Raw genomic sequence first — 15,362 nt, 5'->3', positions numbered from 1 at the left:
ACTGTAAAAGAGTGATGTGCTTGTAGTAGCCGCGCAGCAACATTTACGTTGCAGAATGATGCAAACACCGCGAGAGTCGCGTGCTTGGCTTGTGGTTTTGCTTCCTCAAAATGTAAACACTGGGAGCTGGTGAGCTAGCCAGATACACAGTAAGTATCAAACTGAAATGTGAACTTTTATGTTAAATTATTTGACATGTATAAATGTTTTCGAACGAGTCTCGGATGTATGTTGTTATACCGGAGACTGAACGCAAAGTTAAATTATTCGCGTGACTGCTAACTAGCTGAACAATGTGTAAATTAGCTCACTAACGTTAGCTAGCTTACTGTTTGCGCTCTGGCCAACTCCATTGCTTTCATTGTCAATCCAAACATGTTTGCCATGACACTTCCATAAGGAGTTGGCTGGGGTAGAGATTAGGTAGCTAGCTGGGGTTTAATGTTGTTAAACTGCTAGTCGGCAACACTGTAACGTTACCGTTTCAATTCAAACCCTTTGTCTTTAACTAAAACGACAACATAAATGAATGTCATGTCCTTTCAAATGAAGCATTTCAGGAAGACAGTGCGGTTGTTAACGACGCTGGGATGAGTTCAATTTCCCGGTGGTCAAAATGGAGAATAAAGGGACTGATGAGGTGGAGAAATTGAAGACAAAGTTCTTGTCAGCATGGCACAATGTGAAGTACAGTAAGTGCATCGTAATGGTTATTCCAGACTCCCATTGAGCCGACTGTTATCTTCTACACGTTGCTGTCTCAATCCTTCTAATTTAAATTAATTGACCTCGGCAATTTTAAAACAGGCTTTGTAAGATTTAACAGCTGTCAGCTGAGTTGTCATTCGCTTCAGCACATGTTAGATGTGATAATTGTCAGAGCATGTGTGATTATTCTGAATAGATAAGAATCAATTGTGGCTGACTCTGCAGCTTCTCAAGCATGTGTTTATCATCCATATAATTTCTATACGGATCCTCTGTCTGACCCTAGCAATACTATCTGTGCTTCAGATAGCTGATCATAACACAGGTACACCTTGTACTGTGGAGAATAAAAGGCCACTCTAAAATGTGCAGTTTTGTCACAAAACACAATTTCACATATGTCTCAAGTTTTGAAGGAGTGTGCAATTGGCATGCTGACCCCAGGAATGTCCACCAGAGCTGTTGCCAGAGTATAAACTGCCTCCCAACGTCGTTTTAGAGAAATTCTCAGTACGTCCTACCGGCCTTACAACCGCAGGCCACGTGTATGGCATCATGTGGGCGAGCTGATGTCAACATTGTGAACAGGGTGCCCCATGGTGGAGGTGGGGTTATGGTATAGGCAGGCATATGCTACGGACAACAAACACAATTGCATTTTATCGGTGGCAATTTGAATGCACAGAGATACCTTGACGAGATCCTGAGGCCCACAATCAACAGCCTGATCAACTCTATGCGAAGGAAATGTGTTGTACTGCATGAGGCGAATGGTGGTTAAATCAGATACTGACAGGTTTTATGATCCACGCCCCTACCTTTTTTAAGGGGTCTTTGACCAACCGATGTGTATCTGTATTCTCAGTCATGTGAAATCTATAGATTGGAGCCTAATGAATTTATTTCAATTGACTGATTTCTGTATATGAACTGTAACTCAGTCAAATCTTTTGAAATTGTTGCATGTTGCGTTTTATATTTTTGTTCAGTATAATAATATATGCCATTTAGCATTTGCTTTTATCCATGATCTACCAACTAAGCTACTGAGTTCATTCACAACTACCTACCTATGGCTAATTAACTATTTCATTCTGATCTTTAGGTTGGGCTTTGAAGTCAAAAACCTACTTTAGCAGAAATTCCCCAGTGTTCCTCCTGGGGAAATGCTACCATTTTAAGGCTGACGGTAAGGTAACACACACACGTACTGATTTTCGGTCCGCATTGCTGTGTTCCCTTTCCGAATAGACTCTTACTCACTGACTCCTTTTCAATATGTGATTGATATGATTGAATATGATTTCTTTGATCAGATGAGGATAGCCCAACAGAGAGCTGCAGCACTGAGGTCTGTGATGCACCCCCCGCCACAGGGGGTGACAACGTGGAGGCTTTCCGGAGGGACTTTGCGTCCCGTGTGTGGTTGACCTACAGAGAGGAGTTTCCTGCCCTGCCAGGCTCCTCCCTAACCTCTGACTGTGGCTGGGGCTGTATGCTAAGGGCGGGACAAATGATGCTGGCTCAGGCCCTCATACTACACTTCCTGGGCAGAGGTCAGTGGGATGGCAGTGGGTTGTGTTCTTTAGGCACTAAATGGAAGAAAACCTTTTGAAATGGGGACTACCAGAGGTGTATTCAAATGGGTTGAAACAGTAAGGGACTAACCTGAAAAAATAATTTATATTGCTACAGTTTCTATAGTTGCTTTCTTACAGTGGTTTGCTATGTTGTGCACTGATGAGTATACCCCTGGTCCAGTAAGAAATACTTATTTTAGTTTTCCATTGCAAATAAATTAAATACATTTTCTGTTGCGTGCCCTAATGAATGCAATCCAAGTTTATAGCATGACCCTTATAACTCTTACTAAAAAAGGAAAGTCCTTGGTTCCTCATTCCTTTGTCAAACAATATCTGAGAATTTCATAATTTAATTAGTTTTGTTATTGAAGTGCTTTCTCTGTTCTTCACAGTAGGATCTCATGAGATTCACACTAGTGAATATGAAACTAATTTACTACCATTTTAATGCAACCATTTAGAAAACAATATTTAAGCCTTAACTTGTTCTTCCACTGAATGTGAAATACAGTATGTCATTAAATAAATCTTTTAAGCTATAAAATGACTAATGGCCACTTAAAGAACTGAAATTGATCAATAAATATCTTTCATTCACTCTGCAAGGTCATTATGTTACTGCCTCGTGCCCAAGTCCGTCTCCTTTATGGCATTGGCCACTCACACCCTCGCCACCCCAGGTGCCCACCCTGTTTGTAGGGCTAAAACGCTGTAAAAGTGAAATACTGGACATACTGAGAGGCCTATAATTGGACTATTATACAATAGGGTTTTCTCATTCTCTTATTTAAAGTCAAACTTGACTATCTGTTATAGCAGAAGATTTAATCCCAAACTTTATTTCCCTGAGTTCTGAAACTCTATATTCTAAGAGTCTTTGGTCTGGAGAGTCTGTCATAGACAACAGGGCAAATACTTGTGTATATATTTTCAGTTTGATCATCTCTGCGGTCGAGCTGAGAGCCAGAACCATTTGCTGTAGCTTTCTTGTGCTGAATGTAGCTTACGTTATTGGCATATTTGCAGAACATAAGTGCCTCATACGAATGTTTATTTATTTTTTACCCCTTTTTTCTCCCCAATTTTGTGGTATCCAATTGTTTAGTAGCTACTATCTTGTCTCATCGCTACAACTCCCGTACGGGCTCGGGAGAGAGAGAGAGAAAGTCATGCGTCCTCCGATACACAACCCAACCAAGCCGCACTGCTTCTTAACACAGCGCGCATCCAACCCGGAAGCCAGCCACACCAATGTGTCGGAGGAAACACCGTGCACATAGCAACCTTGGTTAGCGCGCGCTGCGCCCGGCCAGCCACAGGAGTCGCTGGTGCGCGATGAGACAAGGATTTCCCTACCGGCCAAACCCTCCCTAACCCGGATGACGCTAGTCCAATTGTGCGTCGCACAGGACCTCCCGGTCGCGGCCGGTTATGACAGAGCCTGGGCGTGAACCCAGAGTCTCCCGTGGCACAGCTGGCGCTGCAGTACAGCGCCCTTAACCACTGCGCCACCCGGGAGGCTGTACAAATGTTTTAATATTAAAATGATTTCCTTCGCTAGCAGAGTGTTCGACTAACAAAATGGAAAAGATATACCAGATGTTAAAAAATCCCTTTGACCCTCCTCTGTCTGTGTGCCTCAGACTGGACGTGGTCGGAGGCGTTGGCCCTCCAGCCTCTGGACACAGAGACCTGGACCACCAGTGCAGCCAAGCGTCTTGTGGCCAGCCTGGAGGCCTCACTGCAGGGAGAGAGGCCCTCGGGCCCAGGACCAATGCTTCATGCTCCAGGGGCCCCTGGAAGAGTGGAGGAGGCTGACATCCACCAGAGGGAGGTCTACCACCGTACCCTGGTGTCCTGGCTTGGGGACAGCCCTCAGGCACAGCTGGGTGTCCACAGACTGGTGGAGTTAGGCCTGGTGTCTGGGAAACGGGCAGGGGACTGGTATGGCCCTGCAGTGGTGGCACACATCCTGAGGTGGGTCTGGTTCTAGGGTTACATTAATGCTGTTTCACACATCCTGAGGTGGGTCTGGTTCTAAAGTTACATATCCTGAGGTGGGTCTGGTTCTAGGGTTACATTAATGATGTTTCACACAGTCTTGGTGGCCACCAAATAACTATCTTTCCCTCTCTTTCACTCTTAGAAAAGCTGTAGAGGAGGCAACAGACCCTGGGCTGTCGGGCATAACTGCTTATGTCTCCCAGGACTGTACAGGTATGACAGATGAACCTCCTCTGGGCCCAAGGTCTGGGTATCTCATCAGGAGAAACACAGTGTAGGAGGACAATGTATATAGAGCTGGAATGGAGAGCGAGAGCCAGGGAGGAGAGAGCGAGACTATAGATGGACAGAGGGGATCGAGGGAGGATGGGTAGAGGGAGAGAGCTGGCCAGGAGAGTGCTACAGAGGTGACAGGAGGCTAACCACCTCCTCTAACCACCCCTGTCCTAAATCATCCTCCCTCCAATAACCTGGATTTTGAATGAAGTCATTATTCTCAACAGCGAGTGATTGGGACTGGTTGTGTGACAGAGAGAGGCGAATGTTAAGATGAGAGCTGCAGGATCTAGACTCTGCCCCCTGTGTGAGGGGATCAGTGTGGGGTCAGTAGTAGGGCACTATAAGAATGAGAGATGTGAACAGCAGCAGTGGATTACACTCTCACAACTGTACAGAATACAGACACACTTATGATTGGAGACCTGGGTGAGAGAGTTGAGTACAGCAGTTGCTCTATAGCTTACCTGTGTAATAACACCTGACTGCATTTTCACTTTATAGTAAGAACATTCAAAAGATAAGATCATTGCAGAAGTAAGATCATTGCAAATGTCCTTCAGTGTGTGATAGCAGGGTTTAGAGGCAGGCAGATGACTAGGCAGGCGTTTGACCCCTGTCTGACCTCTGGTATTGATCCCTTTATAGTTTACAGTGCTGATGTCATCGATAGCCACCAGTCGTGTGTGGCTGGGGGAGCAGATGCCCTGCCCCTTACTGACAGCCGGGCGGTCATCATCTTTATCCCAGTCCGACTGGGGGGAGAGAAGACCAACCCAGAGTACTTCAGCTTTGTCAAGGTGGGAAAAACAATAGCCCTAACCCTTGTAGGATGATCCAGTCTAGAATGTAGGTTTAAGTGAGTTGTGATTTTAAAATCACTAATTCTGAATGTCCAGAAAACACGTAAACTTACTACCACTATGTTATATTAAACAAAGGGATCTCCAACTTAATCAGAGAGCCTGTGTATTAGCAAAAATACCTACGCAGTACTATATTTGAATTCCAGATTCAGGTTAAAGGTCGTGTCTGCAGGGAAGTGACCTAATAAAAAGCATGAGCAGACACACACCCAGAAATGTTTGAAGAGTAAAGGTGAATAAACTGTATGAAAATGAAGTCCCACACTATACTTAATGTCCTCCCAACAATTGAATGGGTGAACTTCATCAAGGCTTCCAACACGCCTTCAGTTTTTTTAAAGTTTTTTTAACTTCTTTGCTGTTACATTGCTGATGAAGTTTACCCATACAATTGTTGGAAGCACATATAGTGTGCAAATGTCTTAATTTATTTTGTCTTAAAGGCCCAGTTCAGTCAAAAACCTGATTTGTCTTGTGTTTTATATATTTTTCCACAATGATAATTGTGAAAATTATGATAATGCCCTTTTAGTATAAGAGCTGTTTGAAAAGACCGCCTGATATTTCAGCCTGTTTTGGTGGGATGGAGTTTTGGCCTGCCTGGTGACATCACCAGGTGGTAAATTAGTTAGACCAATAAGAATGAGTTCCAAACCTCTCTACCAATAACAGCTAGTTTTCAGTTTTCCCAGACAGTCTTATCAAAATTATTGGATGAGAAATTGCTCTTTGTTACTTTTTTTACCATTTTAATTTAAAATAATTACACTAAGGTACTTAATTGTTACACAGAAATGATTTGCTATTAAGAAAAAAAGGCTTTACCAGCACAGCTACTCATGAGTAGTAGTTCCCCTTCTCAGCTAATTTAGATATGATAGCAGGGAGACAGTAGACAGCATTAGCTACAGAAGTACATAAACCTGTTCTATATGGCTGAGTATAAACCTGGAGACAGTATTAGCTACAGCAGTACATAAACCTGTTATAATGCATATGGCTGAGTATAAACCTGGAGACAGTATTAGCTACAGCAGTACATAAACCTGTTCTATATGGCTGAGTATAAACCTGGAGACAGTATTAGCTACAGCAGTACATAAACCTGTTCTATATGGCTGAGTATAAACCTGGAGACAGTATTAGCTACAGCAGTACATAAACCTGTTATAATGCATATGGCTGAGTATAAACCTGGAGACAGTATTAGCTACAGCAGTACATAAACCTGTTCTATATGGCTGAGTATAAACCTGGAGACAGTGTTAGCTACAGCAGTACATAAACCTGTTATAATGCATGTGGCTGAGTATAAACCTGGAGACAGTATTAGCTACAGCAGTACATAAACCTGTTCTATATGGCTGAGTATAAACCTGGAGACAGTATTAGCTACAGCAGTACATAAACCTGTTCTATATGGCTGAGTATAAACCTGGAGACAGTATTAGCCACAGCAGTACGTAAACCTGTTCTATATGGCTGAGTATAAACCTGGAGACAGTATTAGCTACAGCAGTACATAAACCTGTTCTATATGGCTGAGTATAAACCTGGAGACAGTATTAGCTACAACACCTGTTATAATGCATATGGCTGAGTATAAACCTGGAGACAGTATTAGCTACAGCAGTACATAAACCTGTTCTATATGGCTGAGTATAAACCTGGAGACAGTATTAGCTACAGCAGTACATAAACCTGTTATAATGCATATGGCTGAGTATAAACCTGGAGACAGTATTAGCTACAGCAGTACATAAACCTGTTCTATATGGCTGAGTATAAACCTGGAGACAGTATTAGCTACAGCAGTACATAAACCTGTTCTATATGGCTGAGTATAAACCTGGAGACAGTATTAGCTACAACAGTACATAAACCTGTTATAATGCATATGGCTGAGTATAAACCTGGAGACAGTATTAGCTACACAGCAGTACATAAACCTGTTCTATATGGCTGAGTATAAACCTGGAGACAGTATTAGCCACAGCAGTACATAAACCTGTTATAATGCATATGGCTGAGTATAAACCTGGAGACAGTATTAGCTACAGCAGTACATAAACCTGTTATAATGCATATGGCTGAGTATAAACCTGGAGACAGTATTAGCTACAGCAGTACATAAACCTGTTATAATGCATATGGCTGAGTATAAACCTGGAGACAGTATTAGCCACAGCAGTACATAAACCTGTTATAATGCATATGGCTGAGTATAAACCTGGAGACAGTATTAGCTACAGCAGTACATAAACCTGTTATAATGCATATGGCTGAGTATAAACCTGGAGACAGTATTAGCTACAGCAGTACATAAACCTGTTCTATATGGCTGAGTATAAACCTGGAGACAGTATTAGCTACAGCAGTACATAAACCTGTTATAATGCATATGGCTGAGTATAAACCTGGAGACAGTGTTAGCTACAGCAGTACATAAACCTGTTATAATGCATATGGCTGAGTATAAACCTGGAGACAGTATTAGCTACAGCAGTACATAAACCTGTTCTATATGGCTGAGTATAAACCTGGAGACAGTATTAGCTACAGCAGTACATAAACCTGTTATAATGCATATGGCTGAGTATAAACCTGGAGACAGTATTAGCTACAGCAGTACATAAACCTGTTCTATATGGCTGAGTATAAACCTGGAGACAGTGTTAGCTACAGCAGTACATAAACCTGTTATAATGCATGTGGCTGAGTATAAACCTGGAGACAGTATTAGCTACAGCAGTACATAAACCTGTTCTATATGGCTGAGTATAAACCTGGAGACAGTATTAGCTACAGCAGTACATAAACCTGTTCTATATGGCTGAGTATAAACCTGCAGACAGTATTAGCTACAGCAGTACATAAACCTGTTATAATGCATATGGCTGAGTATAAACCTGGAGACAGTGTTAGCTACAGCAGTACATAAACCTGTTATAATGCATGTGGCTGAGTATAAACCTGGAGACAGTATTAGCTACAGCAGTACATAAACCTGTTCTATATGGCTGAGTATAAACCTGGAGACAGTATTAGCTACAACACCTGTTATAATGCATATGGCTGAGTATAAACCTGGAGACAGTATTAGCTACAGCAGTACATAAACCTGTTCTATATGGCTGAGTATAAACCTGGAGACAGTATTAGCTACAGCAGTACATAAACCTGTTATAATGCATATGGCTGAGTATAAACCTGGAGACAGTATTAGCTACAGCAGTACATAAACCTGTTCTATATGGCTGAGTATAAACCTGGAGACAGTATTAGCTACAGCAGTACATAAACCTGTTCTATATGGCTGAGTATAAACCTGGAGACAGTATTAGCTACAACAGTACATAAACCTGTTATAATGCATATGGCTGAGTATAAACCTGGAGACAGTATTAGCCACAGCAGTACATAAACCTGTTCTATATGGCTGAGTATAAACCTGGAGACAGTATTAGCCACAGCAGTACATAAACCTGTTATAATGCATATGGCTGAGTATAAACCTGGAGACAGTATTAGCTACAGCAGTACATAAACCTGTTATAATGCATATGGCTGAGTATAAACCTGGAGACAGTATTAGCTACAGCAGTACATAAACCTGTTATAATGCATATGGCTGAGTATAAACCTGGAGACAGTATTAGCCACAGCAGTACATAAACCTGTTATAATGCATATGGCTGAGTATAAACCTGGAGACAGTATTAGCTACAGCAGTACATAAACCTGTTATAATGCATATGGCTGAGTATAAACCTGGAGACAGTATTAGCTACAGCAGTACGTAAACCTGTTCTATATGGCTGAGTATAAACCTGGAGACAGTATTAGCCACAGCAGTACATAAACCTGTTATAATGCATATGGCTGAGTATAAACCTGGAGACAGTATTAGCCACAGCAGTACGTAAACCTGTTCTATATGGCTGAGTATAAACCTGGAGACAGTATTAGCTACAGCAGTACATAAACCTGTTCTATATGGCTGAGTATAAACCTGGAGACAGTATTAGCTACAGCAGTACATAAACCTGTTATAATGCATATGGCTGAGTATAAACCTGGAGACAGTATTAGCTACAGCAGTACATAAACCTGTTCTATATGGCTGAGTATAAACCTGGAGACAGTATTAGCTACAGCAGTACATAAACCTGTTCTATATGGCTGAGTATAAACCTGGAGACAGTATTAGCTACAGCAGTACATAAATCTGTTATAATGCATATGGCTGAGTATAAACCTGGAGACAGTATTAGCTACAGCAGTACATAAATCTGTTATAATGCATATGGCTGAGTATAAACCTGGAGACAGTATTAGCTACAGTAGTACATAAACCTGTTATAATGCATATGGCTGAGTATAAACCTGGAGACAGTATTAGCTACAGCAGTACATAAATCTGTTATAATGCATATGGCTGAGTATAAACCTGGAGACAGTATTAGCTACAGTAGTACATAAACCTGTTATAATGCATATGGCTGAGTATAAACCTGGAGACAGTATTAGCTACAGCAGTACATAAATCTGTTATAATGCATATGGCTGAGTATAAACCTGGAGACAGTATTAGCTACAGCAGTACATAAACCTGTTATAATGCATATGGCTGAGTATAAACCTGGAGACAGTATTAGCTACAGCAGTACATAAACCTGTTCTATATGGCTGAGTATAAACCTGGAGACAGTATTAGCCACAGCAGTACATAAACCTGTTCTATATGGCTGAGTATTTGACCATGTGTCCCCTGGTCTCCATCCTCCTCAGAGCATATTGAGTCTGGAGTACTGTATTGGTATCATCGGGGGCAAGCCCAAACAGGCCTGCTACTTCGTGGGCTTTCAAGGTTAGTGTTTCAACCAGAAACCAATCTGAGCACTAAAGAATAGAGGACAGTGGAGATAATTTGCCGTACTGTCCCCCTCCTCTCTTCTCTCTGTATAAAGAGATAAAGTAAGTTAATGTGTTTGTGAGGAGAGGAGTGTGTGTGAAACAGCTCTTATTTTATTTTCTCTGACCCATCAAAGCCCTACTCATTTATCACAAGGGGTAAACATCCGAAGTTGTGTCCGTAATTGATTTCCATAGGAGACATTATGCATATAATTTCGTTCTCATCCATCCAGCGGGGCCCCAAAGTGAGCCACTCTCCATCACCTTCAGTGGACGGGAGGAACCTTCAGTTGTACATCTTGGCAGTCAATATTTACATTTTACCAATTTGAAATGAAGTGTCGGATGATGTCTAAATGACAAGCAATACATTCTCCCTGTCAAGCGTCGACTCCGGCCCGCATACATCATATGCAAATGGTCGAATATAATTGCGTGTTTGTAAAAGTAATTTCCCCACACAAAAATTTAATGACAGCCCCCTTTCTGTGGCTGGGAGGGAAAAATGTGCTTGTACAACAGCATTTGATTATGCAGAGTTGAATCCGCACTGGTCGACATTAAAAAACAGGAGGCGTATTTGACTGGAAGAATGCTAACAGTAGCCTAGCGAAATTACTTTTCTGCATAGAAATTGGAGGGAAGGAGTATGTCCGTCACTCGTCGGTGTTGTAGCGTTTGTAATAATCAGATGTTTTTGAATAACTTGTCTTTTGTTTTGTCCTTGCAGATGACAGCTTGATTTACATGGACCCTCATTACTGTCAGTCTTTTGTGGATGTCAGCACTAACCATTTCCCTCTTCAGGTAATGGGAAATTACACTGAGCTGACTGGGGCTCAGTAATGTGAATTTAATAGTTTCTGTTAGTACTTAAGGGTATGAATCCTAAAGCAGCCTCCGTTCAATTACTGAGTCCCTGGCTGCTGATTTATTTGCTACTCAGATATGTGAGGCTGCTGTGGAGGAGAAATATGGAGAATATAGAGAGGCTCAGATACTATGATCCTGAATATTTCAGCAGTAGAACACATAAAAACCTGCATTTATCATTGACTACTGCATTGAAACTTCTCCTGATGCTTGTCTGTAGAGCCAGCACACAGTGGGACACGAGACCAGAAACAGAGTCAGATTTTTTTTTCACCAGTCTGAGTGTGTGACAACAGATGAATTTTAATTTCATTGCATTCATAAAACATAACATTTTATATTCATAAACTTTCCTACCTATTTCATACCTATCTTCAATACTTTACTGCATTATCACAATCAATTAAACAATATTTTTTTCAATAACCAGTAATAATAATCGTCAATTTGACACAGCAAACATTTTGTATTTTTAGTCGTATCATTGCCCGTCGCCAAAGAAGATGCCTTTCAGTAAGATGGACCCCAGTTGTACCATAGGCTTTTACTCTAGAAGTGTCCAGGACTACCAGACAATCAGCCACGAACTGTCCAAGGTGGGTGAACTAAAGGCTTTACTATTTAGTCAAAATCATCTTAGTTTATTTCTTAATCATTGTCATCAGATAAATTAATACCCAATATGAAAGCATAGAATGTGAGTGAGAGGAAAGCATATATGTGTTAACTGTGGATTAGTGTCTGCTATATTATACAATACTCTGAATGTCTAAGAGAAGTTAAATCAACTGGCCATCTGATGGCACTATTTAGCTGTTAATCTGAGGCAGTTTTCCTCTCCCTGCTCCCATCCCTGCCCTACAACTGTGTCTGTTGCTTTCATGCAGGATGCTCGTGTCTTAACTCAATTAAACTTTTTAGGCTTTTATATAACATTCTTTGTGTCTGTGTTTGTGTATCAGGTGTTGCTGCCGTCAGCGAATGAGAAATACCCAGCATTCACTTTCATGCAAGGTCACGGAAGAGATTACAACCTTTCGGCGGAGTTGACCCCGGAGAAGAGGGAATGGCCGTTTATCCGTGACCCACAGAGAGCAGCCGCTACCGCTGGAGACTTCGTGCTGCTCTGAAGGTCAACGCTGCGGTCAAAGGTCATGGTCAGAGACTTTTAAAACGACCAGCGAAGTGACTTTACCAGACAGACTGAAACCTGCTTATCCAAGGCCAGGACTCTATTCCACAATTATGAAAATACATAGCCAATATAAACATTTTCTCACATCAGCATTCATGACTTAATACACAAAACCTAAAAAATATTAAAATTGTTATCTTATACTGTAGATAGTTGCTGTTAGTTTTGATTGTTCTGTGGAAATCGGTAACATAGGGCAAAGGATCAAACAAATATACCATGGGTCTGTAAGCGCTATGAGGTTGCACTGAGGGTTATGCGATGTACTGTATCTTGTACACTGTGCATTATTGATACAGATGGAGAATTGGGTGCCTTGGCTTATTGGAAGACAAGCTCTCAGCCAAATATAAAACACATTTGCCTTGTAAGGAAATCAGTTCTGCACTTTAGGAGGCGGTAGTCATCAGAGGTTATGTGTGAGGATATCACTGTGGTTCTATAGCTGGGCCTTATAACACAGTGAAGTGCTATAGGAGAGTGTCATTCAGACTATTTTTTTTAGAAGTGTGTAGAAATATTTTGATAGTCCTGAAGGTTTTAATGGTAAAATATGTTCTAGGGTTACACTCTTATGATTTCGAGACCACATTTACATTAGTAGGAAAAGTTTTAGATTGCCAAATCATTTCAAAACGTCTTTGAATTTTCAAACAGCCATTTGAGAATTTCTGACCTTGAAGGGATATAGTACTTTGGTTCATGCATTTTTTTTTTTCCCAAAGCAAATGAGTTGTCTAAATGGAAAGGTTTTCCAATGTCACAGTCAAACCCATCTATTAGAGGTGACCGGTACAATGCCTTGCTTCTCTTTGTACTTTCACAATAATTACGAACTTTAAATATATGTTACCCACATACTAAGTTAATTGAGTAATCTCATTTAAATGGTGATATTTGTAGAAGCCACATTTTCTTATGTGGTTTGAATGTAATTGAAATGTTCAACTGTAAATGCATAAAGACAGCTACATTCTACCCGTGTTGCAAAATGTTCCCAAAATGCATCTCTTTATCACAGTATTGATTCTCACACTGGTGTATAGCAAAGTAGAATAAAGTCATAAAACCTTTTGGATTTTCTGATCTGTGCACCTCTTTACAAGCATTAAAGAGAAAGATATCTCTTGGAAAAACATATTTGTTTTGTCTCATCTTGCCATGCATAATACAACACTTGTTTTGTTGAAATCCTGTTTATTACCCAGTCAAATGTACTAGATTAAAACTAATCGTATGTGCTAACCATCTCTACAGCCCATTAACCAGCCGGCGGGAAAAATGTGACCCTCTGACACAGGCTGGGATTGTGTCCGCCCGTGGAGGAAAAGAAAATATCCTCGTGCAACGACGCACTGTTGCCATGGGTAATATTTCTTGTGCCCCCATTGTTTGAGCTATGCTGTACATGTTTTCACGTACAATACAAATGATTGTATTGTGAGGAGCTTGGCCTTGGGTTAGGGGGTCAGAGGTCCCAGTTTTGGGGGGAAAGTTGCCCTTCTGAGAGGATGCCACAGTAGGGGTGAGGATGGAAAGAGAGACCGAGAGGAAGAATCAGGGATCTGTTCGCATGTCTGTTCACTGAGAGAGAGGAACCAGAGAGCTGGCAGAGAACATAATAGCATCATTTTAGAGGAAGTGTCTGAACAGTACATAACAGGCTGTTTTTAGGGCCAAACCGGCTGGCTGTGTGAATGGAGAGATGGACATCGAGTCATCAAATATGCAGCAATGTTTTGGTGCTGTGGCTGTGGAGAGGAATGACATGGGAGGGGGAACGTTATGAGGGGAAGGATTTGCAGATTTTTGTCAGGCCCCAGGTGAACATGAAAGAGTGTTGTGCTGGGGGGCACGGGGCTGGCTGCTGTGTGCTGTAAGGGACTGCTGTGTGCACCATGTATTTACAGGGATGTATGAATATTTGATTAATGAGTCATGGATGGGCTCCGGGGAAATGCACTAAGTAGGCATGCAGCGGCTGTACAAAGCCACACACACACACAACCATGCCCTCCTGTTTAACAGAGCACAGCTGCCAATAGTGTCATTGACATTGTGAATTCCAGAAAATCTAATCTGCCCAGCCGAGCACATTCCTCACATGAAAGGGACTCCATGAGAGGCATCTTTCTGTCCCAGAGTTTGGAGCTCACAGATAGACGCTCAATAAAGATTTTATTTTGGTGTCATTCACGGGAGGAAATGGCTTGTGTCGCTGGTCACGCAGCCCTTGGGCGACTTGTCGGTTAATGCGCGGGAATGGAATGAAGCAGAGTTTTGGCGGAATCGGCCGCACGCAAGTTCTTGGGACTAGGCCTACAGGTCTGACAGAGTCTCTGAGGGCTAGAGTAAGACCCTTCAATACAATGTGTTTGGGTCAAGATGTGTTAAAAAAAATGTTTTAAACATTCACACAGAAAAAGATGAAAATACAGTATTTAAGCCAAATCGGTATAGTAAATCAGAACCCTGTTACATTCCACTATTCTACTGTAGATGTTTGAGATTAGTCCTATTTAATTGTGCACTTGTTAAACACTTAGATCATTGCGGTGCAGCATAACCTTTGATCTTGCAGTGCCATTAAACATGTTGCATTTATAATGCAGAGAGCTGTTTAATTTGGATATTGGCCATCTTCATGAACTCAGCGCTGTGTATACCCAGCCAGGTCTGCTGCAGCCCAGAGCACAGGATGATGGATGGTAGGGGGCACATCCACTGGAATTAAATCTGCTCCAACAGATTACAGGAAGATAAACAGGGTGGATGTGTGTGCGCGTGTGCGTGCGTACAGTACGTTTGTGTGTTAAGGCAGCCATATTCACACCCCTTGACCTTTTTCCACATTTTGTTGTTTTACTGACTGAATTGTAATATATTTTGTGTTACTGGCCTACACACAATACCCAATAATGTCAAAGACATTTTTACAAA

General features: G+C 41.6%; 1 protein-coding gene and 1 long non-coding RNA gene across 51 annotated transcripts; one reads left to right on the top strand and one right to left on the bottom strand.

Moving 5' to 3' along the window:
- Positions 1–41: 41 nt before the first annotated feature.
- atg4c (autophagy related 4C, cysteine peptidase) lies at positions 42–13,495 on the top strand. The gene is made up of 11 exons (XM_035786899.2): positions 42–149; positions 553–692; positions 1,814–1,897; positions 2,025–2,264; positions 3,935–4,268; positions 4,438–4,508; positions 5,220–5,371; positions 10,229–10,307; positions 11,085–11,161; positions 11,704–11,823; positions 12,190–13,495. The coding sequence occupies exons 2-11, from the start codon at positions 617–619 to the stop codon at positions 12,355–12,357; spliced, it is 1,401 nt and encodes a 466-aa protein (XP_035642792.1). The 5' UTR covers positions 42–149; positions 553–616; the 3' UTR covers positions 12,358–13,495.
- On the bottom strand, positions 5,382–10,233 carry LOC127907378 (uncharacterized). Of its 50 annotated transcripts, XR_008064403.1 has the most exons (13): positions 9,760–10,233; positions 9,268–9,695; positions 8,830–9,208; positions 8,495–8,765; positions 8,347–8,380; positions 8,199–8,282; positions 8,101–8,134; positions 8,012–8,041; positions 7,387–7,952; positions 7,046–7,138; positions 6,789–6,990; positions 6,666–6,724; positions 5,382–6,601 (listed from the first exon to the last, which is right to left on the bottom strand). It is a non-coding gene; the product is annotated as an uncharacterized LOC127907378 (long non-coding RNA). The 50 variants fall into 50 exon arrangements; XR_008064317.1 differs by having other exon boundaries at positions 6,789–6,847; positions 7,016–7,168; positions 7,412–8,134; XR_008064304.1 differs by having other exon boundaries at positions 7,046–7,168; positions 7,412–8,134.
- Positions 13,496–15,362: the final 1,867 nt, after the last annotated feature.

This window comes from Oncorhynchus keta, chromosome 1, assembly GCF_023373465.1.
Source record: "Oncorhynchus keta strain PuntledgeMale-10-30-2019 chromosome 1, Oket_V2, whole genome shotgun sequence".
In the NCBI taxonomy this organism is placed as follows: Eukaryota; Metazoa; Chordata; class Actinopteri; order Salmoniformes; family Salmonidae; genus Oncorhynchus; species Oncorhynchus keta.
The sequence above is the reverse complement of the archived record's forward strand: the minus strand, read 5'-3'. Positions and strand labels throughout refer to the sequence as shown.

Excerpts from the sequence above, each read along its gene's own strand:
- atg4c (XM_035786899.2), top strand. The coding sequence starts at position 617 with ATGGAGAATAAAGGGACTGATGAGGTGGAGAAATTGAAGACAAAGTTC. Across the intron at positions 2,265-3,934 it reads ACTACACTTCCTGGGCAGAG|ACTGGACGTGGTCGGAGGCG; the intron begins GTCAGTGGGATG and ends TGTGTGCCTCAG. Across the intron at positions 11,824-12,189 it reads TCAGCCACGAACTGTCCAAG|GTGTTGCTGCCGTCAGCGAA; the intron begins GTGGGTGAACTA and ends TTTGTGTATCAG.